The 23413-nt window shown below is 38.0% G+C and overlaps 1 protein-coding gene across 1 annotated transcript; it reads right to left on the reverse strand.

Moving 5' to 3' along the window:
• Positions 1-2548: 2548 nt before the first annotated feature.
• On the reverse strand, positions 2549-22595 carry LOC125234112. The gene is made up of 7 exons (XM_048140299.1): positions 22142-22595; positions 20405-20708; positions 17922-18018; positions 16834-16944; positions 16072-16148; positions 10966-11059; positions 2549-2666 (listed from the first exon to the last, which is right to left on the reverse strand). Exons 1-7 carry the CDS (start codon positions 22593-22595, stop codon positions 2613-2615), a joined length of 1191 nt encoding a protein of 396 aa, XP_047996256.1. The 3' UTR covers positions 2549-2612.
• Between the last annotated feature and the right edge of the window lie 818 nt (positions 22596-23413).

Below are 23413 nucleotides of genomic sequence, written 5' to 3' on the forward strand. Positions count from 1 at the left end.
TGAAAATCAGCGCCTCGGCTTGCCGTGGCAACATGCTGAGTGGGATCCCATTTACCATCGAGTTTGTGTTGTATGTACCTATCTATCTTGTATTTGTCCAATTTGATGTTAAATAAAGTATATTCTATTCTATTCTATTCTTAAAATACGTATTTTGTACTATTGTCTTTGGAGGAAATTGCACTATCCTTTGCTAGTACAAATTGTTGGAGGCATTTGCATCTTTTGAACTATAGTTCATGTACTACACAATCCTAGTAGTGTTTATCGATTTATGTGTCTCACGTCATTTCTGTGTAGGTGCAGGCCTGCAGTTCAGCACAATACAATATCACGGGGGAACGTTACACAATAATTTGCTCTGAGACAATAACCTAGTCCGGGGCTAAGAATAGCGTAGGCCTATGGTTACACCTAATAATGCAATGCAATAGTTATTTGTTTTACAAGGGGGCAAAGTTGTTGTTTAACCGCATGTGCCAATATAATACCCGAGCAAGCGAAAGATTCCAATATTAAATCGCGACTGCCGCCAGCGTAGTGAGTGGTTCAGAGTGTGAAATCTTGAACGTTGGCGACAGTTAGGCACGTACTAGGTTAAAAAAAAATGCCACCGAGTGAAACACATTTTTCACATCGAGGAAAATATTAACTGGTCAATATAAGTTTACTATATAATGTAATGTTAGGTAAGTAATGAGATTTACAATAACCTAACAAAAAAATTAAAATTTTGAAAAAACCCCCGACCGCGACATAGTGGACCGATTTTCATGAAACATGACTAAGAACACTACTCTCAGCAACTCAGCTTACAGACAAAAAAAAATCTAAATCGGTTCATCCGTTCGGGAGCTACGATGCCACAGACAGACACACACACAGACAGATAGACACGTCAAACTTATAACACCCCGTCGTTTTTGCGTCAAGGGTTAAAAAAAAGGAGGTAAATAAATAAAGACACTAATGAGAAAACAGGCAACATGGGGAAATCGAGAAAGCAATCTACATTATTTCAATTTTATTGCCAACAATTATTGAAAGCATGCATTTTCTGGCAGTTTCGTCGCGGCGGACAATTACGCTCATTGCCGAATCTGAAATTACTTTCACAATATTCAGTTGTTTTAAAGCCTTTAAAGGTATTTTAATTGTTTGTCATGTTCATCTGAAACGTCTGAAAGGTCCTAACTGAGCGTTTTTTTTTTGCCACTTTTATGAAATGTGATGATAGTAGTTGAAAAAATTGTTCCATACGATGTTTCTTATTTTGTTACCATTTTCCGTACATGTTGTGTGGGGTAACAAAATAGGAAAGTAACAAATGTATGGAAATTCTGACACTTTTTGTCTCCCAGTGAGATTGAAAGTACTCGTGATTCTGAGTACAATTGACCTAAATATCCCTAAAAAAATCGAAATAAAAAAAATTGAAAAAAAAGAAATGCTCAACTACGACCTTTATAAGGGCGTTTTCACATTACCGGATGTCGGACCGATATCCCATGCATTATAGGCGCCATCTTGGATTTTTTCCATTGAAATCCTTCCGACATCCGATATCGGATCGGATAATGTGAAAACGGGCCTGAGTGGACGCTCGGAGTGGAGCGTTCGGCGGGGCGTTCAGCGGGGCGGGCGTTCGTACTCGTACAACCTGCAGCGTCGACTCAGGGCAGTTATATGAGCTTCAATAGGCTAGTTTCCTATACTTAAAATAATAGTACCTACATTGTGCAACAAGGGGAGGAAGTTGAATATTACTAACGAGAGTAAGTTAAATCGCGACGGCTCGCCGAAGCGATTTAAAGACTCGAGTTTGTAATATTCATTCTCCCTGAGTTACACACAATGTTTTTCATCACACTCGCAATGTGAAAAATATGTAAATAGATGTAAAAAAGTTAAGTACGGTACAAGAAATTTCATTATTCCCTAGGGAGAACGATTTTTCTATAACTCACGCTCCGCCTGCGTGCAATAGCAAATTTAAAGTGCGGGCGTGATGAAAAATATTTTATGCAGTGCACGAACTAATGCACCACGAAATTAGAAGAAATATATTGACAGTAGTTATGATTAAAAATAATTTCTATTTAATAAGTCAAAGGGAAAGATATAAAGTAAAAGAATTGACCGTGACGTCACTCCTCAGTATTTCATAGTGATTCCCTATTAGCAAATCGTTTTGACAGTTCTTAAAAAGAAGCTGATTTGACTAGTAGGAAACTAGCCTATTGTTTTTTGACATGGACGCTGTACAGTCACAATCACCGCCACAGGCGTATACGTACCATATACTTAAAGATTTTTAATATTTAACTTCGTTTATTAAATAGCAAGTAAAGCAACTTGTACAATATGATCTACTTTTCTAACCTCAAGGTAATGAAAAAACCAAAAACTCATTTTTACTTTAAATCCTTCTAGCTACCAGCAGCGGCTGCTCCATGACAAGCCGATTGCCACCGGCTTGCCTAAAATTGATTACTAGTAAAGTACCTAATGTTAAGGTAGGTTTCTTTTTGTTCGATGTTGTCTAGCAGAAATTTTTACCAGCCGCCACTGCTAGCTACGACTATATTATAGCGTAAAAACTGGTGAACCCTTCATCCCCCCCTCTGGTAGAAAACGGCGAACACCGAGTAAGTCATCCTCGCCACCTGGAAATGAAAAATTAAACGGGAAATTGAGAAATAATTGGCGCTTAACTTGAGTTAACGCTAATTTTCCCCGGCTGATGAATCGTCGTTTTAAAATTGCTGGAGCGACGGATTTACACGATTGATGTCGGTGGAGGATAAGGTGAGAAATTAGTATAGGCATAAATTAAATATAAGATCATACCATCCTATACATTAAAATGCGACCGCCTAAGAATGACACTTAACGCCAATCTACAAATAATCGATGGCAACTAGGCATTTTTTTGTGGCGCCATCTATGTGTGGTGTAGTGTATGCGCGTTCTTAGGCGGTCGCATTGTAATGTATGGGATGGTATGATCTTACTTATACTTAATCTATGGTATGAGATAGAAGGAAATGTCGCCTGCATCCTTGGTACAATGCCTCAAAGGCCTATTTTAGATATGACTGTAGAAGCTAGCGATAAAGTTTTGTGCTTAGTCTTAGTTTCTATTCATATTAAATATGAAAGCTCAGTTTTTACTGTTTGTACTTTAATGACAATAGATTTAGGATACCTAGTGTTTCATATCTTTCTGCTTAACTACCATGAGTTCAAAATTCGTCACTCTATAGCCAGAACGCCACAAAAGTTTTACGTTAATTTCGCTTTTATGTACCTTTGGATGTACCTGTAGGTCACTGTAGTCACTAGCATAAATATGTGAAGATTTCTGTACCTTGTCACATTGACATCTTGTTTGGATTGTCATACGAAGTTGTGAAATGATTAAAAGCGACAAGGTACAGAAATCATCAGTTATTTTTGCCGGTGACTGAAAATACTATCATTGTCTATAGTCATCATCCTCCTTGCGTTATCCCGGCATTTGCCACGGCTTATGGGTGCCTGGGGTCCGCTTTGAGAACTAATCCCAAGATTTGGCGTTGGCACTAGTTTTTACGAAAGCTGCCATCTGACCTTCCAACCCGAAGGGTAACTAGGCCTTATTGGGATTAGTCCGGTTTCCTCACGATGTTCTCCTTCACCGAAAAGCGACTGGCAAATATCAAATAACATTTCGCACATAAATTCCGAAAAACTCATTGTCGACAGTAACATAACATTATACACGTTACGTCACTTCAAAAGTACATTCCAAGCCAAGTGACCTCATGAAAGATCCTTGAACAAAATTTTGTCCGAAGTTAATAATATAATAATACTTGTTTTATTATTACCTAAAAAGTTTTTACACATTAAATAAAACTATGGAAACGGATTAAATCGCGTATAATGAATTTAAAATACATCCCGACGTTTCGAACTCTTTACAGCGTTCGTGGTCAACGGGTGACTGAGGAAAAATTAAAATGTGCAAAAGCTACCCACTTACAAGAAATATTAACGAACCATGACCACAAATAATATAGATTTCTAAGGCAGGTTCACACACTATTAATAAAGCCAGTTATACAATATTCAAAAATTTTTTACCATTACTCTGTTAAAAAAAAAAAAATTAATCAATTAATCTACACAAAATTGACAAAGAAACAAACTGCAAATGTCCAACACCATACAACACAAATGCCTCACAGCCTTCGTCGTGCTTGTTCCATTATCAGATGTACTACTGGATCCCAAGCCGGTGGTAAAGTAAAGCCATCCTCTCTATTAAAGTTTGGATATTTCTTGATCTCAATGGCCTCTCGCAACATTCTGGGTATATATCGCTTCTCCTTAGCGAGAACCAGAGGCTTGTCAAACTTTATAGCATGATTGACTTTATCCATGACATGTTCAGAGACTGCAGACCTTTGCCGACGGTGCTTGACATCCGCTATGTGTTCCTTCACCCGTGTGGAAATGCTTCGCTTCGTCTGTCCCACATATGACAGCCCGCACTCACAGTCTAGCCTGTACACTCCCGCGCTTTGTAGAGGAGTTTGACATTTCACAGGCCTCAGGAATTGGGACATCTTCTTCATAGGCTTGAAATAAGTTTTAATAGAAGCCCGTTTCAAGATGTGGCTGATCCTATCTGTGACCCCTCTAACAAAGGGGAGAATTGCAGGCCGGCGCTCGACTGTAGGGATCTTCAAACGGGATATTTCTTGTAAGTGGGTAGCTTTTGCACATTTTAATTTTTCCTCAGTCACCCGTTGACCACGAACGCTGTAAAGAGTTCGAAACGTCGGGATGTATTTTAAATTCATTATACGCGATTTAATCCGTTTCCATAGTTTTATTTCATGAGTAACTATCGCGGTAACCGAAGACAATATTTTTACACATTGTTAGACTCTCTTAATAATTTAGTTAGTAAAATATGTAGTACACAAGCTAAGTTTTTTAAATATTAATATATTCTTGCAAATTTGAAGCAAACTGTTCATAATTGCGGCTTTCTTTTGCATAAGTAATTGTGAAGAAGTGAATTATTTAATAAGTTACTGAACTTGCGTGAAATCTAGGTTTTTTAGTTTAAAAAGGTTTTGCATGGACGAAAGACACAACACAATCTCACATTGATTCTCCTAGTCAGAATAAAGTGTGCCCTTAACTGTCCCTATTTTAAAAGTTCAAAACTATAATTGACCGCAGCGAAGCAAGGGCTACGTTTTAACTCAAGCAGTTTGCTTTTGTATGTCCGGATGTCTCGCTCTACAGCTCGCATTTCCCAACCGATTCGCGTGAAATTTTGTGACCAGATTCTATGACTCAATAAAATTTTTTTGTCGTCCCAGATTTTGGAAATTGTAAAAATTTACAAAGTCATGGGGCCTCACGCCTTAACTTTTAGCCGTATCGATATCTTAAAAGTCTTGTCTTTTAGATGCATGTATATAGAGTGCTTGGCAAAAAAATCAGACGTTTTAGAACACAGGTTTAGACGGTAGATGTAAAAATATGTAATATTGCATGAGAATAAGCATTTTAATTTCGCCAATCTACGTATGTGTTAGGGTGGCTCAGTGGTAAGTCACCGTGCTTTTTTTCAAATTTCTAATCACCAAGTTCTGCGTTCGAATCCTCCAGGTGCCATAATTTTTGTATTTTTTTTTGCATTTGAATTTTGTATTATAATAATTATATTTTAACCAACTAAGCGATATATACATTTTATATACATATAATCATTTTTTTTTTCAGTAGAAAGTAAAATCCTGTTTGCTTGATGATCGAAATTTGCATTTTTATGTCCGTATATTTTCCTCTATTCAACCGATTCTCGTAAAATTTAATTATGTAACGAGACTATTTATATTTATTTTTTATGATCCAGTGTTTAATAATTTTGAAGTACAAAAAAAAACTTATTATTTATAAATAAATGTAGTGCCGAAGATGGCAAAAATAAGTACTAACCAATTTGATATAGAAAGGATGAGCTGAAATAATTACGATGCCTCTCCTACAACGTCACGCCACAATATTCTCACAGATGGCGTTAAACAGAAGATAAAAACTTACCTCGGAAAAATCAACAAAATTGTGTCTGACCAGAGACCTATATAACTTCGTCTGACTAAGACTCTATACTCTCTGGTTTGACTAAAGAAAACGGACGCAAACATTAAAAATTTGTGCGTGGAGTCCCTCCGCGCGGCATAAGTGAAACTTCGTAACATAATTATGATAGCTGTTGGCAACAAGAAGAAAAATAATAAAAATACAAAAAGTTTTGCATTTGCCGGGAATCGAACCTAGAAATATGACCAGCATGAGGGCAAAAATGTACCATGAATGACACTGCACCACCGTGGTTTGTACTAATCGGTGCGAATTTAAGTGTTATGTGCTGCCACTTTCAAATAGATTGAATTAGTGAGTTGGCGATGCATCGTAGTATTTAAAATAGTTGGGTTAGGGTTTTCTTGTGACCCTTAAAAGCGAAAATAGGAATCCCACTTCGCGGGCTACCGTCGACACGTTTACAAAACAAAAACTGATAACAAAACCAAAATGGACGACGAGGGGGAAGCACCCACAAGGGGGCTCGGGGGGCGAAGCCCCCCGCCAAAAATAAATACCACGTAGTACGTATTGAAAATAAGTTAGGTTAGGGTTTTCTTGCGAAGTATAAGATCGAAAATAAAGGGGGGGGGGGGCTCGGGGGGCGCAGCCCCCGCAAAATAGAAATACCGATTAAGTATCCAAACTAAGTAAGGTTAGGGTTTTCTTGTGACCCTGAAAAGCGAAAATAGGCAACCCACTTCGCGGGCTAGCGTCGACACGCTTACAAATCCAAAATTGATAAGAAAAACAAAATGGACCACGAGGGGCGAAGCATCCACAAGGGGGGCTCGGGGGCGAAGCCCCCGCCAAAAAGAAATACCAACGTAGTACGTATGAAAATAAGTTAGGTTTAGTCTTTTTTACGACGCTTAAGAGCGAAGATAAGGGGGGCTCGGGGGCGCAGCCCCCGCAAAAAAGAAAGATCAATTAAGTGTCCAAACTAATTAAGGTTAAAGTTTTCTTGCGACCCTTAAGAGGGAAAATAAGGGGGGCTCGGGGGGCGCAGCCCCCCGCAAAATAGAAATACCGATTAAGTATCCAAACTAAGTAAGGTTAGGGTTATCTTGTGACCCTGAAAAGCGAAAATAGGCAACCCACTTCGCGGGCTAGTGTCGACACGCTTACAAATCCAAAATTGATAAGAAAAACAAAATGGACCACGAGGGGCGAAGCATCCACAAGGGGGGCTCGGGGGGCGCAGCCCCCGCCAAAAAGAAATACCAACGTAGTACGTATTGAAAATAAGTTAGGTTTAGTCTTTTTTACGACGCTTAAGAGCGAAGATAAGGGGGGGCTCGGGGGCGCAGCCCCGCAAAAAAGAAAGATCGATTAAGTATCCAAACTAAGTAAGGTTAAAGTTTTCTTGCGACCCTTAAGAGGGAAAATAAGGGGGGCTCGGGGGGCGCAGCCCCCGCAAAATAGAAATACCGATTATGTATCCAAACTAAGTAAGGTTAGGGTTTTCTTGTGACCCTGAAAAGCGAAAATAGGCAGCCCACTTCGCGGGCTAGCGTCGACACGCTTAGAAATCGAAAATTGATAACAAAACCAAAATGGACGACGAGGGGCGAAGCACCCACAAGGGGGCTCGGGGGGCGAAGCCCCCCGCCAAAAATAAATACCACGTAGTACGTATTGAAAATAAGTTAGGTTAGGGTTTTCTTGCGAAGTTTAAGATTGAAAATAAGGGGGGCTCGGGGGCGCAGCCCCCGCAAAATAGAAACACCAATTAAGTATCCAAACTAAGTAGGGTTAGGTGTTCTTGTGACCCTGAAAAGCGAAAATAAGCAATCCACTTCGCGGGCTAGCGTCGACACGCTTAGAAATCGAAAATTGATAACAAAACCAAAATGGACGACGAGGGGCGAAGCACCCACAAGGGGGCTCGGGGGGCGAAGCCCCCCGCCAAAAATAAATACCACGTAGTACGTATTGAAAATAAGTTAGGTTAGGGTTTTCTTGCGAAGTTTAAGATGGAAAATAAGGGGGCGCTCGGGGGGCGCAGCCCCCCGCAAAATAGAAATACCGATTAAGTATCCAAACTAAGTAAGGTTAGGGTTTTCTTGTGACCCTGAAAAGCGAAAATAGGCAGCCCACTTCGCGGGCTAGCGTCGACACCCTTACAAATCGAAAATTGATAACAAAACCAAAATGGACGACGAGGGGAGAAGCACCCACAAGAGAGGCTCCAAAAAGAAATACCACGTAGTACGTATTGAAAATAATTAGGTTAGGGTTTACTTGCGAAGTTTAAGATCGAAAATAAGGGGGTCTCGGGGGCGCAGCCCCCCGCAAAATAGAAACACCAATTAAGTATCCAAACTAAGTAGGGTTAGGTGTTCTTGTGACCCTGAAAAGCGAAAATAAGCAACCCACTTCGCGGGCTAGTGTCGACACGCTTACAAATCGTGGACGACGGGGGCGAAGAAAGAAATACCACCGTTGTACTTATTGAAAAGAAGTTAGGGTTTTCTTTCGGCGAAACACCCACCCCGGGGCTCGGGGAGGAGGAGGGGTAACCCCCCACAAAATACCAACGTAATACCTATTGAAAATAAGTTAGTTTAAGGTTTTCTTGCGACGAACAAGGGTGATTATAAGGGGGGGGGGCTTGGGGGCCAGCCCCGAAAAAAGAAAGACCTATTAAATATCCAAACTAAGTTAGGTTAGGATTTTCGTGTGACGCTTAGAAGCGAAAAGCCCACTTTGCGGGCTAGCGTCGACACGATTACAAAACAAAAGTTGATAACAAAACCAAGGGCAGGACTATGATTCTTGCCATTTTATCACTTATCTACGCGGATAAAGCATCCGTCACGTTGTGGCAAGTTAGTCAGTGTAATATTGACATATATGTTATCCACATTGATAAGTGATAAAAGTGCAAGCATGATAGCCCCACAGTTTTTATATGTTAAATGCAGAAATTGCCGTTAAGGGCTTGAGTTGAGTGCCTATAGCGTACGAGTATATGTCGCTTGAAACTGTTGCTGTCATGAGGTCATGACTTGACTGCGATAATCACTAATTATCTTTCAGTTTTGCGTTCTCTAAGCATTTCGCGAAGGTCTACAGCTCCCAGAGCCACTAGTTACTAATAGGTACTAGGTTAAACCTACGACCCGGTGGACTGATGACCTAGTCCAGGCAGCAGGAAAAACCTGGATGGAAGTGGCTCAAAACAGAGAGAAGTGGTCAGAGTTGGAGGAGGCCTACACCCTGAGAAGGTTCCCCAGGAAGGAAATTAAAATTCAAAAACATGTAAATAAATAATTTTTAAGAAAAAAAAACCGCCTTCCTTTGGGGTTCTGGTGATAAATACTTTCAAATGTTGGATTATGTTATCAATTCGTCTGTATATTTTTTAATGTTTGTTATTCGATATCTCCGTCATTTCTGAACCAATTTTGAAATTTGGATGATTCTGAAGTACTTACAAATGAGAATGATTATCAGAACGGAACTCTAACCAGGGGCGGCTCACTCTTCATCAGCAGTTCCACTGCACCAAATGTCACTGTTCTGGACGTAAGTGCATGCAGTTCTTATAAAAATACCAAAGTCACTATAAGTATGCCGTTCAGATTTGAGGAGTTCCATTCTGACCATCATCAGGAGTTCCACTGCACCAAATGTCACTGTTCCGTACGTAAATGCATGCTGTTCCTTTAAAAACACAAAAATCACCATATGTATGCCTTTCAGGTTTGAGGAGTTCCCTCGATTTCTCCAGGATCCCATCATCAGAACTGGGTTCTGAGAAAAATAGGACCAATCTGTATGCATATACATTCAATCAAAAAAAAATTTTTCAAAATCGGTCCAGTAACGACGAAGATATAGAGGAACAAACATTAAAAAAAAAATACAGACGAATTGAGAACCCCTTCCCCTGAGATTTGGAAGGCGGTTAAAAATATGAAATGTTTGGTTATGAATAAAGGGTTTTTCACCATACCAACGGGTAAATTCTTATTTTGCTATTCGAAAACAGATAGCAAAATTGCATTTTAACCACAAGAGTGCAAAGTAATTTCATACAAATTTTAACTTGATGTCTTAAGCTGGCTGATAGAATTTATCTACAAATGATGAATTTGAATCATAAATATTGAATAAATCGGATTTGATTTAGTTTGATGTTTTATAGTCAGTATTTTGTTCGTGTTAATGTGGTGAAAAATAGTGCGTTTCACTCGGCGGCAAAGTTTGTTTAACTTCGTGCCTTGAAACCATCGCAACGCTCAAGATTCCACTTTTTGAACCACTCGCTACGCTTGCGGTTCAATATTGGAATCTTTCGCTTGCTCGGGTATCAATATTGGCACGTGCGGTTAAACAACTACTTTGCCCTCTTGTAAAACAAATAACTATAATAATATACAGTTATAATATATCGCGAGTGAATAGACAATTAGACACCCGGGTGAAGAGGCTGGCTCCATCCCTATCCATCCCCAGAGTAGAACCGTGCGTAGCCGAATTCACAAACGCTCACGAAACGCTCACGACAATATCTCTTTCTTAGCTATCTATCTCTATCGCTGTTGCGTACTATTGGCGCGACAGAGCCAGACTACATTTCTGAGGCGTTTCGCATCGCAGAAATGCCATTCGGCTACGACGAGACCAGGGTACGTAACCGAATGCCATAAACGCTCACGAAACGAAAGGCTCGTAGATATATCTATCTCTATCGCTTGTGGGTATAGGCACGACAGAGCCAGACTACCTGTTGCGGCATTTCGTTTTCGTTTGACGTCGGAGAAATGCCATTCGGCTACGGCACCTGGGCTTCTAGTATTAACTCACCGAGACAAAAGTACTGTATGACAGATCCTGTATCCCAAAGGCTTTAAGGACGAGCGGTTTCTGAGCCTGCGCACAGGCGATCAGTACAAGGCGTCGAATCAGAATCAGAATCAGAATCAGAATCATTTTTATTCGTTAAACATAGGTAATACAAAAATTTGGTCTTATAAATAAATATGTCAGTAACACTATGTTTTGCCTGCTGGCGTACGACTATTTCCTTATATTAATCATGCGTAATTACAAGATATAATTCATGCTTAACAAAATACTACACAACCAGAAATTTATGCAAACGATATTGAAGTGCTAATACAAAAAACAATTGCTTCGTCAAATACAGTATTCAAATTTAATAGATATATGAATATATAAAAAAAACAAAAAAAAATAATAATAATAGTAATAACATGTCAAAAGATTAAAAATAAATTTAGTGTAATAAATTATAAGTCAATATCATTTAGGAATTGTTGTACACTGTAATAACATTTTCTAATTAATAACAATTTAAGTTCTGTCTTGAACTTTCCAAGTTTTAATATTTTAATATGGTCTGGTATTTTGTTAAATATTTGTGGGGCCATTCCCAACAGACTTTTTCGTACTAAGGCTGTGTGACAAGCTTTATTACGCAATGCATTTTCATACTGAGGTCTTACCGGGAGTCTTCGAATGTCAGCAATTTTTTCATATAATTGTGGATTACATTTAACAAAAATAGCAATTTCCAGAATGTATAAACTGGGCAAGGTCAGTATACTTAGCGATCTAAAATATGGAATGCAGCTATCTAACACTTTTAGCCCACACATTGCCCTTACACATCTCTTCTGTACTATAAACGCTGTATCTTTATCAACTGAATTGCCCCAAAATATGATTCCATATCTTAGTGTTGATGCAACAAGACCGTTGTAAGCTACAAGTAAAGATTCCTTACTTACTATTTTCGAAAGCTTATGTAGAGCGAATGCTGATTTGCTTAATTTTTTACAAATTTCACTTACATGATATTTCCAGGTAAGTTGACTATCAATGTATAAACCCAAAAATTTAGTAACTTCTACCGTATCGATTTTGGTCCCTTCATAATTAACATTAATGTCTTTCGGAGTAATTCGTTGATAAAAATGCATTAAATTAGTTTTTGTTAGATTAATTACTAGGTTATTATTGTTAAGCCACATTATTATGTCATTGATTACAGTATTAATATCATTTTCATAATTATCAATATCATTACATTTTATAATAGAAGTACTATCATCCGCAAATAAAATCATTGGGTGATCGATGGCTGTGGGCAGATCGTTTATATAAATCAGGAACAACAAAGGACCCAGGACACTTCCCTGTGGCACTCCATATTTTACGCATCTTGCATCGGATAAGTAAACCTTGTCTGTTTTACTTTTAATACAACTTTGAGTTACTTCAGTGTATTGTAACCTATTGGCAAGATATGATCTGATAAGATTTAATACATTTCCTCTAATGCCGTAACAATTAAGTTTGCGAAGTAACGTGTCATGATCGACATGGTCGAAAGCTTTTGTCATGTCTGTAAATACAGCACATATCGGTATTTTCTTATCAACGCATTCCATAACATTATGTATCAGATCATATATCGCCATGTTTATATTAGTATCTTTTCTGAAACCTTTTTGTTCTTTACATAATAACTTGAAAGTGTCAAAAAAACTATATAATGATTGATAGATATATCTTTCAAACACTTTTGAAAAAACTGGTATTAAGGCTATTGGTCGATAGTTCTGAGGGCTCTCTTTATCACCTTTTTTATATAAAGGCTTGACTATCGAAGTCTTTAACTTATCGGGATATATACCCGTGTCAATGCACAGATTTAGTATGTGGCTGAGGTGGGGGGCTATTGTATCACATACATATTTGATTACATTTGTGCTAATTTGGTCAAAGCCCACACTTCTAGTGTTTCGTAAATTATTAACTATTAACTTAATATCATGGTCTGTGGATGGAGCCATAAACATTGAATGTACGTTCTTAGAAATTGTACACTTTTGGACTTCGTTCTCTGGCAAGTTTTGTACACATTCTATAAAATGGTCGTTTAATATGTTTGCTACGTCTTTAGGTTTTGTTACAATATTTCCCTCGGATTTTAACTTGACAATGTCTTCATTTTTATAACAAGACTTAGTAGAGTTTATAACCTGCCAGGTTGCCTTTGACTTGTTTTTTGCTGTGGCAATTTTAAAGTTATTTTGCGCTTTCTGTGTTTGTTTTATTATTTTTTTATATGTTTGAGTGTAGTTTTTAAAAATTAATTTGTTGGCACTGGTAGGCCCGTGACGACATTGCCAAAGGAGTTGTCTTTGTTTCTTACTACATGCTTTTATGCCCTTTGAGAGCCATTTAATTTTTTTATTTGTCTTAATCGTCACAATTGTTATCGGGAAACATAAATTATAAAGCAATTGGAAGTCATCGAGAAAATTATTATAGGCAACATTAGGATCTTTAGTGCTATATACGTTAGAAAAGGACAAACACTCTAAATGTTCCTTAAAGATTTCTAAATTTTTTTGGCTGTAATTTCGTCTTATAACGCGCCATGAAAGAGTTCTCTTTATTTTATTTTCAGGACATTTAAAAACTTGCGCAGTGTGATCTGATAGGCCAAAATCATAAACATGACTTTTTTGACCTTGTTTTATGTTGTGTGCAAAGTTGTCTATACACGTATTACTACATAGTCGAGTTGGCTGTCTTATTTCTAGGCTTAAATTAAATCCTAAAAGAAAATATTCAAATTGTAGAGATAAATAATTATTTTTCATTATGTCAATATTAAAATCTCCACATAAAATAATTTTATTATTAACATTAAAGCATATTTTTTTCAAAATAATGTCAAGTTTTTCATAAAATAGAGTCAAATTGCTAAAACTCGGAGTTCTGTATATACAAACAACTATAGTGTTTTGGGCAGTCAATTCCACGGCACAGCATTCAAAAATTCCTGGAACGGAGTGTCTCGCAATTTCTGGTAGTTCTTTAAAATGATGTCCATGTCTGACCAGTATGCAGGATCCACCACGTTTGCTTTTCCGCGAGAAACACGCTGCTAGTTGATAGTTCGGTATCGTTAAGAGGTCTTCGTGTCCGTCCATTATGAAATGTTCTGTGACACATATTACGTCTATATTCACTTTGTCCGATTCCAAGTCATTTAAACGGATTGTTAGCATGTCAGTCTTATTTATGAGGCCAGCAATATTTTGATGAAGAATGTTCAGGTAGGTATTAGGTACGAAAAAACTGTTGTTCCTCCGTTTCAGAGACCGAATTGTTAATAGAATTAGATTCATTGTCACTTCGATTCTCGTAATCTAGATCTCTGTTTCTAATGTCATGAATTGCTTCATCAATCTGTTTGAAAATACATTGCATACCACGGTTATTTATGTCTCCTGAGATTTTATGGAACATGTCATACTCATATGTAAGACGTTCATTGGAGTCAATAAGATAAGCATGACCGTGTGTGCAAATATCCAGGTAGAGCAGGTGATTAAAAAGTTCAATCCGCCAATTGTAGAGGCGACTGGCATTGCTACACTTGTATGTCGGCAAACATAAAATGACATTGGTATTTTTTAAGTGTATCAATTTTTCTCTAATATGAATTACTAGACTATGATAGTCCTTAGAGCTTTTAAAATCCTCCTCTCCAATGAATATAATACAGAAATCCTGTTTTGTGAGTAGACTTGTTTTCTGTTCTATTCCATTCAGTAACACTTCTGTATTACAGTTTGCTTTAATATAGTGGCAGATTTGTGTATTCTGTGAGAACGTGTTTTTTGCGATGCGTAGTGTCTGGCTTTTTTATTACTACTTAAAATAATTGCTTGGTTTGTTGACATTAAAGCAGATCCGTCCTTTTTTGTGTCTGTTTCACATATATTTGTCTCATTTTTATTACAAACTGTGCCTGGCGTATCTGCATTATTCGTTTCAGGTTTTTGTAGAGAATCTAATTCAGTTTCTAACCTTAATGATGACGTCGGACTACTAGATTTTCCTAGATCACCGGACAATTTTCTTGGCTTGGAAGCTTTTTTATTTGTTTTTAATTTTTTTGGGGTAGCGTCACATAATATTTTTTTGTATGAACTTATACCTTTTTGACACGTCTCAACAGTTTTCTTTAGGTCAGTAACTTCGAGGTTCAGTCGCGTTATTTCTTCATGTGCGCTAGAGAGCTCTAACTTTAACTGTAAGATTTCATTTCGTAGGTGCTGAATATCTGAGTTATCTAAAACAGATATATTTGGCAAGCTGCTAGGTGATATAGGCGTCTCGGCGTTCCAAAGAGTACTATTTAAGACTTCAGCAATCGAGGTATTTGTGAGGTTTTCTTCTGAAGAGTGCTGCGTCCTAGGTTTTCGCTGTGTAACATAATCTGGCTGTGGCGTCTCCAGACCATCGCTGATGGTAGCAATTTTTATCTCTTTTGGCGTGGTAGGTGGCTGGCTTTTATCTTTTTTTGTAGTGCTTTTTACGTTACACGTGCTACATTTCCAGTTATTTTTTCGCTCATCATCCATTAGTTTGAATAGCTTACTACTAATAACAGTACATTTTAAATCATATATTTGTTTGCAAACTGCGCACCTTAAATATTCTTTCGTGGTAATTTTCTTCTCACATTTTTTGCAGGTAAGTTTCGTAGTTTTGCTATTTTTCTCCATAATGTAGTCGTACTAATGTTCTTGTCGTTATACAATTAATAAATATTATTTAAAAAAATGGAAAAAGTTTTGTCGCGTGTAAGGCTCGAACCATGCACCTGCCACTGCGCTCTTCGTAGTACATTAAGCAAACATGCTGCACGCTGAGCTACGATTGCTGATAAGCTTTGATGCGAATTTTGCGTACCAGTCCTTCTCCTATGGGCGGAGTTTAACTTAAGTTGTCATTGACGGGCGCTGTAATTGGTCAATCACTTTACACACTTACTGATAACCGTATTGATGTGTGCGTGTATTTTAAGCGATGTAACGGATAAAGTATTATTGTTTTTGTTTATTTCATAATCATCAATCATCATCAATATCGCGGCGCGGGCGCCCTGTAGCACACATGTGCCAGCCGCAGTAGAACACGGCAGGCGACAGAAGCGACGCCTGTGGAGAGAAAAGAGAATATAACCCGAACCCTCCTTGAAACTTGTACAGTCAACCAATTGGAACCCTAGGCCACTGTAGAACTATCTCATAGTGACGTTACAACTCAAATTGTAAGAAATCTCTTACTGCTTGGCATTATGACATGGTTGTAGAGTGGCCTAGGGTTCCAATTGATTGACTATACACTCCTTTTTGCTGTATGCTTAACACAGCAAGAGGGAGTGTAGGACAAGTTTCTAATGGGTTGGCAACGCGCATGTGACACTTCTTGAGTTGCAGGCGTCCATAGGTTACGGTGACCGCTTTCCATAAGGCGGACCGTATGCTTGTTTGCCACCAACGTAGTATTTAAAAAAATCTATTCGAATATAGTAAGACCATGCCGAGTAGCATAATTTTGCGTAAAAAAAACGTGACTCAGGGGACCGTAACTATGGTAATAACAGAAGAAAAAGTTGATGCACCCAACTGTAATTTTTTTCTCTGGTTTGAGATACTCCTCTCATATTATTCACGTTGTAAAATATTTATTTCACCAAATAAATACCTACCATTTATTTTATTCATTGCGCGAACGAAAAGATACGCTACGTACGGAACCAACGACGTTATTGTTTAACTTTTTTGTTGCCGCCGCAACTTGATCCCGGCTTATCCCACGGGATGTCTTATACATATATACCTGATAAGTGATCTCTCCAGCGTTCCACAGATTAAGGGCGAGTAGAAAGAACAGGGAGCCCACGAAAGTGTATGTCATGAAAGCATTAGTCAGATCCATGTCTGGGGACAGCTGCAAAATAAACATTTTGTTATACATACATTTACACATTCAAACATTTTATTTATACATTTAAACATTTTATTGAGATACTTCCGGTGAACAACAGTATGGGGTTCTTCAAAAAAGGAGTGTAGAAGTTTCTAATGGGTTGGCAACGCGCATGTGACACCCCTTGAGTTGCAGGCGTCCATAGGTTACGGTGACCGCTTTCCATCAGGCGGACCGTATTCCTTTTTGCCACCGACGTGGTATAAAAAAAATGCGGGTTAAAATAAAAAATGTTCATAAGTATAACACCATTATATTGTCTTCGGTTACCGCGATAGTTACTCATGAAATAAAACTATGGAAACGGATTAAATCGCGTATAATGCGTCATTATACGCGATTTAATCCGTTTCCATAGTTTTATTTCATGTATAACACCATTATTAAATTTTGTTTGTAAAATATCATATTATGTAAATTCTTCATATTCAGGATTAACGAAGTGTCTGGTTGTGGTACAGTGAGCATTGATGGTAGCGATTGCTCCATAGACAAGAGCAGGACTCTTAAAAATAATTATGATGATGATCAGCATATTAAAAAAAAAGCGCTGGAGGCCTAGCGGTAAGTACGTGCGACCTTCGTTCCGGAGGTCGCGGGTTCGAACCCCGGCTCACACCAATGAGTTTTTCGGAATTTATGTGCGAAATGTCATTTGATATTCGCCAGTCGCTTTTCGGTGAAGGAAAACATCGTAAAGAAACCGGACTAATTCCAATAAGGTCTAGTTTACCCTTCGGGTTGAAAGGTCAGATGGCAGTCGCTTTCGTAAAAACTAGTGCCTACGCCAAATCTTGGGATTAGTTGTCAAAGCGGACCCCAGGCTCCCATGAGCCGTGGAAAATGCCGGCATAACGCAAGAAGGATGATGACCGAAAGGAATGCCAACTTCACTATAAAAAAAAATATATTTAAAAACTGTATATTGTTTAACATACCGCTAACCGCAGTAACAGCAATACCGCAACAGCTGAGCTTTCACAGACTTGAAGAGACATTATTATTCCAAATATCCGATTTATTTCGTCCGCGAGGCTAAAAAATAAGAATATAAATAACATTTTGAGAAGCAAACATTCTCAATAAAAAAAAACAATGTAACGGAAATCGATTTTATCAATAATCTCGTAGCAGTTTCACGTAACGTAGGTAAATATAATAAAACAAAATTTAAAATGAACTGTCTGTGCTTCGGAAAAACAAGCTCAGGTATCCCCCCTGTTTCTTGACACTAAGTACATGTTACTAGGGACATCTGTAAAAACTTAAAAGGCTTTGACCAACCGATCTCATTGAAAAAACCCAGTTTATAAAGTAATTCATAATACCAATCTCTCTACATCAAAATAGTTATTTGTTATACAAGGGGGCAAAGTTGTATTTTAACGCCGAGTGTGGAATTGAAAAACGAGCAAGGGAAAGGAATCTATAGTTGAACCACGAGCGAAGCGAGTGGTTCGAGAATAGCATCCTGAACTTGCGAGTTTTTTATTTAACACACGAGAAGTAAAATACATTTGCACCCGAGTGTAACACAAAACTTTTCCCCTCACTATAGCGAGGAAACTACAACGCAAAAAATGCATTTTTCACTGCTTCCAGTAGTTCCACAGGTGGTAAATCATATTTTTTACAAGATTTACCTACTTTTATCAATTTTAAAGCAGATAGTTTCACTTTATTCAAGGTCGATTTACTTTACCGACTAGTGGATAAAATGCGTTTTTACCCGCTGGTATTAAAGAACAAAACACGTGTTTCCGAGCTAGTGAGGGGAAAAATATATAAATACATGTTACTAGGGACATCTGTAAAAACTTAAAAAGCTTTGACCGACAGATCTCATTGAAAAAAAAAACAGTTTTTAAAGTTATTCATAATACCAATCTCTCTACATCAAAAAATCCTTTATCTGAAAATGTATAAAGCGTTTTTTGTTAGCTGCTGGTAGATTTCGCCAATTAATAATTCTGAGAAAATGAGGGACGTTTGAAACACGACTAGTCTTACTCATTTTTACCTTACTTAAACATGGAATGAATTTTTAAAATTATTTTAGTGCTACTAAATATTTGATATTTTTCTGCTTTATATTAAAGTCTCATATTGTGTAAACTATATTTATTCTCTTTCGACTATTGGCCTCGAAACCAGTAAGCAACATTTTCGAAGCCATAATAACGAAGTTTTGATAGTATGATCGTGTGTTTCGCTGGTATCAATAACAAAGTCGTATGATTGTTTGTTAGTCTGTGGGTTATAATTGTTCTTCTGGGAATATGTACCTCTCCAGTACACGGTGTAATACGAGGAACACGAAAGGTGTTAGTTTTTTTTTCTTAATACCTACTGTGTAAAATATTCTTTTCTTTCTGTATGACGTTAAAAGTTCGTGGTTATAACCTTTCTGGTTCCTCTTGTTACATTATAACAATAGTAAACTTCATATGCACCTACCTCAGAGGAAAAAATTCTATAGAGGGGACAAGCCGCGCGCGGCCTGGTCGCAGATGTAGGCCCATTGGGCCTACACCGCCGCCAGTTCGCCGTCCGCTGTCATCGAGTGTACACGCGCGCTGTTCACCGACGAAAAACGAGTTTTATCCAAAATGCCGAAGTATGCAATTATAACTTGCAAACATCGCAGTGACCTGAATAATTTCCAAGCCGATAGGATAACATTTCATAGGTAAATACTATTTATTTCCTTTTATTTCACATAAAACACGAATTCAACGTAATACTCCGAGTTGTACCATGTAACCTTACGTTTGCTTGTGCTTTAAAACGTTAATTATACATTGCGGCTACACAAGGAGCATATTGTAAACAGTGTAGTGTTTTGCGCCGCAATGTACGGTGTACAAAACGATTCACTCAGTGAGACATTTTTCTCGGAAACGAGGCGAGGCGTTCCCGCTATTTATCGTTGTGTGCGTGCGCGATCGCGCTCGCTTATCGTTCGCATGTACACAACCATTGAAATGATGCGCGTGTATTGCGCAATAGGAGCGTCCAGCTACAAGTGTGTGTGGATTAGGTGTGTGCGTGCATTATCTTTACAATTACTGGTGCTTTGTGTGGGTTGCGCAGACCTTGCGACAGGCGTATTCTATACAAATCGCCCGGCATGACCTATCTCCCGAAATCTGTGGCACGTACATACTTAATCAGTATAGTTATTATACCGACAACTTATTACAAACAATTGTCGAAAGAAAATTCGAGGGAAGAAGAGGGAGAGGTAGAGTATGAAATAAATGGACAGATAACATTAAAGACGAAGAGAGAAGATAACACTAAAGACGCATACAAAAGCCGCAGCCACCCTCAAGATGTTGGCAAAGACCAGAATGCTTAATACCATGCTGACTGCCGACGCCCATTAGATGGACATGACACCAAAAGAAGACCCACTTACTACATGAGCTTCTGATGTATCTTGATCCCCTCCAAGCACCCACTCCACAGCCTCTCCTCCGCCCCTTCCCTCCCCATCACCAAATCTCCATCAAACTCCTCCCGGATCTTTTCAAAATGGCGCCGAAGCGTCTGGAACTTGTACGCGATGCAGATGAGGTGCGCGATGGGCGCGCAGTCGGCGGACATCATCGGCAACATCATGTATAGCCAGGTGATGTAGAAGAATATGCGGGCGATGGCGGCTATTGTTGTAAGGTCTTCGTATGCCGGCCAGTAGGTCACCACGGTATAAAAGGGGGCACCTGCGTATAAATATAGTATGATATGCTAAGAACACTTCCGACTAACTCACCTTTCAGACAAATCTACATCGGTTCATCCGTTCGGGAGCTACGATGCCACAGACAGACACACACACATAGACAGACAAACAGACAGACAGACAGACACGTCAAACTTATAACACCCCGTCGTTTTTGCGTCGGGGGTTAAAAAGGGACCACGCGATCTCAAGGAAACTAATATCTGTGACTCTTGAAAGTTTTGGAGTAAAGGAAGAGCTAGGTATAGGTCTGTTTTATTGGTTTTAAGTATTACAGATAAAATGACAGTTCGATTATCCAACCAGTCGTAATGTTATTGTTACCATTAAGACGATGCGGTAGGGGTCAATTCTCCATACAAACGCTCTCGACTATTTCCTCCCTGGTTTTTGAAGATAGAGTAATGATTTTTTCAACACAGATTGTTATTATTTTTTCTGTGTCGGACCGTTTTGATTTTTTTGATATTCTGCTTTTTAAAGACTCTAGAGCCAATAAAAAAATTCCAAAAACGGCCTTTTTCATTGTCGCGCAAAAAAAAGTGTGATACTCAAGATTGGTAACAATTAACCAAAAAAGCTAAACGGTCCGACATAGATTATTTCATTGGTATTCAGATTCTCAAATTTCGTTCCGATTGATTAAGTTTTGAAGGAGGAAAGAGTCGAAAGCGGAACCTCGATTTTAAAGATTTTTTTGAAATATCTTTTGACTGAGTTGTTCTTAATGAACAATTTTTTTTCGATAAATCTAGTTAATAACACTTGTATATTTAACTAAAATTCCCAAGTTGAAAGGGGGGCTCCTTTCCATTTTAGCATTTTCGCTACCGTATCCTCTTAATTTTGTTCTAAAGTAACAGGAAGCTCAGTTAATTTGGAATAATTGAACTGAAATTCTGATGTTCGGAAAGTAAAACGAGAACTACGGGAGTCTTATAGTACATAGATAACAGTTTCCAGCTTGTTGGGAAATAATTCATTAAAAAAAACTAGATTATTCAGAGTGTTGAAGCTAGAAATTATTTTTGACTACCGTAGATGATGTAGATTCTAGAGTATCTGGTAAATAACTTCACCGTTTTTGAGCCACTCGCGTAATATAAGTAGGTAACGTAGAATTTAATTAATTTTAGTATGAAACACGATAGTTTAAACTCAATTATTTTCAGTCATTTAGGGACGGTCAGCTGCATGCAAAGGTGCATCCCTATTTTGTGAAAATAATTTCATTTTTGCGTGCTAGGTATGCAAAGTGGGTTATTTCGTAACAGAGCCGCTATCACCACGTAAACGCTTAAAATGAGAAAATATCAATTCGTAAAATGACATTAATTCTGTTGAGAAACGGCTTCATAATAGAACCAAAATTACTTAAATTTTCCGTAACCTTCACGTTTGTTTTTTACTTACCTTCTACGATCGATTTCCTCGTGCTTTCAACACCATACGCCCCAAGTGACAAATACACCGTTACCACATAAAACAAAATCCCATATTTCACTTTCCAGTACTGTTTCTTCATCACATCATCCTCTTCCAAATTTTCCCCAAGCGCCCCCATCTCAAAGTTTAATTTCCTTATAGAAACTTTGTGGTACAAGAAAAGATACATTTTAGTAAGTACGATATTATGAATAGCCGCGAACATGACAGCTGAGTTTTTCTCCACCGAGGGAAATGAACCGAAAGCGGCGGCGACGTTTTCCAGAAAAATCATCACGGTGTAAATTGAAAAAGAAATAAAGCGGTACAATTTGAACGGGATTGTTTCATGATTTATGTCTTCGTACCAGTAATTCCCGCACCCCGCATAGTACACGAATCTGCAGCAATCTTTTAACAAAAACTTGGTCCGCAGAGACATTTTTGCGGCAATTTCACGTTACGCTTAATACGAAATACGTTCGTTTTCTGTCATTATTTGCGAGAGAATAACCTGAAAATATCAATTAATATAATCCTTTCACAAGTCCAGTTTTGTTAATAAAATATTTATTGAGTATAAATTACGATAAACGAAAATTAAGAAAGTTTGTTGTCAGTGTTCGCGCCGACCGGTTCATTAATTATGGACTGTTAATTAATTGTACGCCTGCTATTAATATTTAAAATAAATTATAACACCTGACAACGATCACGTCATAGGTTTAATAACCATTTTATTTGAAGGTATAATTATCGAAAAAAGTTTTTAAATACATTCACTGCTAACACATACCTTGTGTTCCTCCATACCTCAATATCATATTATATAGATAGGTAGATAGAATACTCTTTAATGGCACACCTCAGCAAAAGATACAGTGGAGATAAAACAAATAATTATAAATAGAGGCAGACAACAGGCGGTCTTATCGCTAAAGAGCGATCTCTACCAGACAACCTTTGGGTAGCGGAAATAAAAAACATAATCAAAAAGAGCAGGTGCTTCGAAATAAAAAATCATAATCATACCTACTGACAGTGAATGTGTTAAGTTAGGGTCCAACCGTGGTTTTTGTTTCGGCAAGTTTTGACATAAAAAATATGTTTCCCTTAAAATATAAGTCAGAACGCAGTCAGCATCCACAATCGCGGATAAACATACACAAATGCATTCCAAAAACTTACGGACTGTGGCGACCCTCCTGGTTTTATATAATATATTATGTTTGAGCTAAGTATATATATTAGACGCACTAC

This window comes from Leguminivora glycinivorella, chromosome 15 (genome assembly GCF_023078275.1).
Source record: "Leguminivora glycinivorella isolate SPB_JAAS2020 chromosome 15, LegGlyc_1.1, whole genome shotgun sequence".
In the NCBI taxonomy this organism is placed as follows: domain Eukaryota; kingdom Metazoa; phylum Arthropoda; class Insecta; order Lepidoptera; family Tortricidae; genus Leguminivora; species Leguminivora glycinivorella.

What these genes read in the sequence shown, in the direction of transcription:
- LOC125234112 (XM_048140299.1), bottom strand. Translation starts at nt 22,595, where the DNA reads ATGTCTCTGCGGACCAAGTTTTTGTTAAAAGATTGCTGCAGATTCGTG. An exon ending in TGCTGTTACTGCGGTTAGCG is followed by an intron (nt 16,945 to 17,921) that starts GTATGTTAAACA and finishes TTTATTTTGCAG; the next exon opens with CTGTCCCCAGACATGGATCT. An exon ending in CATACAGTACTTTTGTCTCG is followed by an intron (nt 2,667 to 10,965) that starts GTGAGTTAATAC and finishes TTTCATTTCCAG; the next exon opens with GTGGCGAGGATGACTTACTC.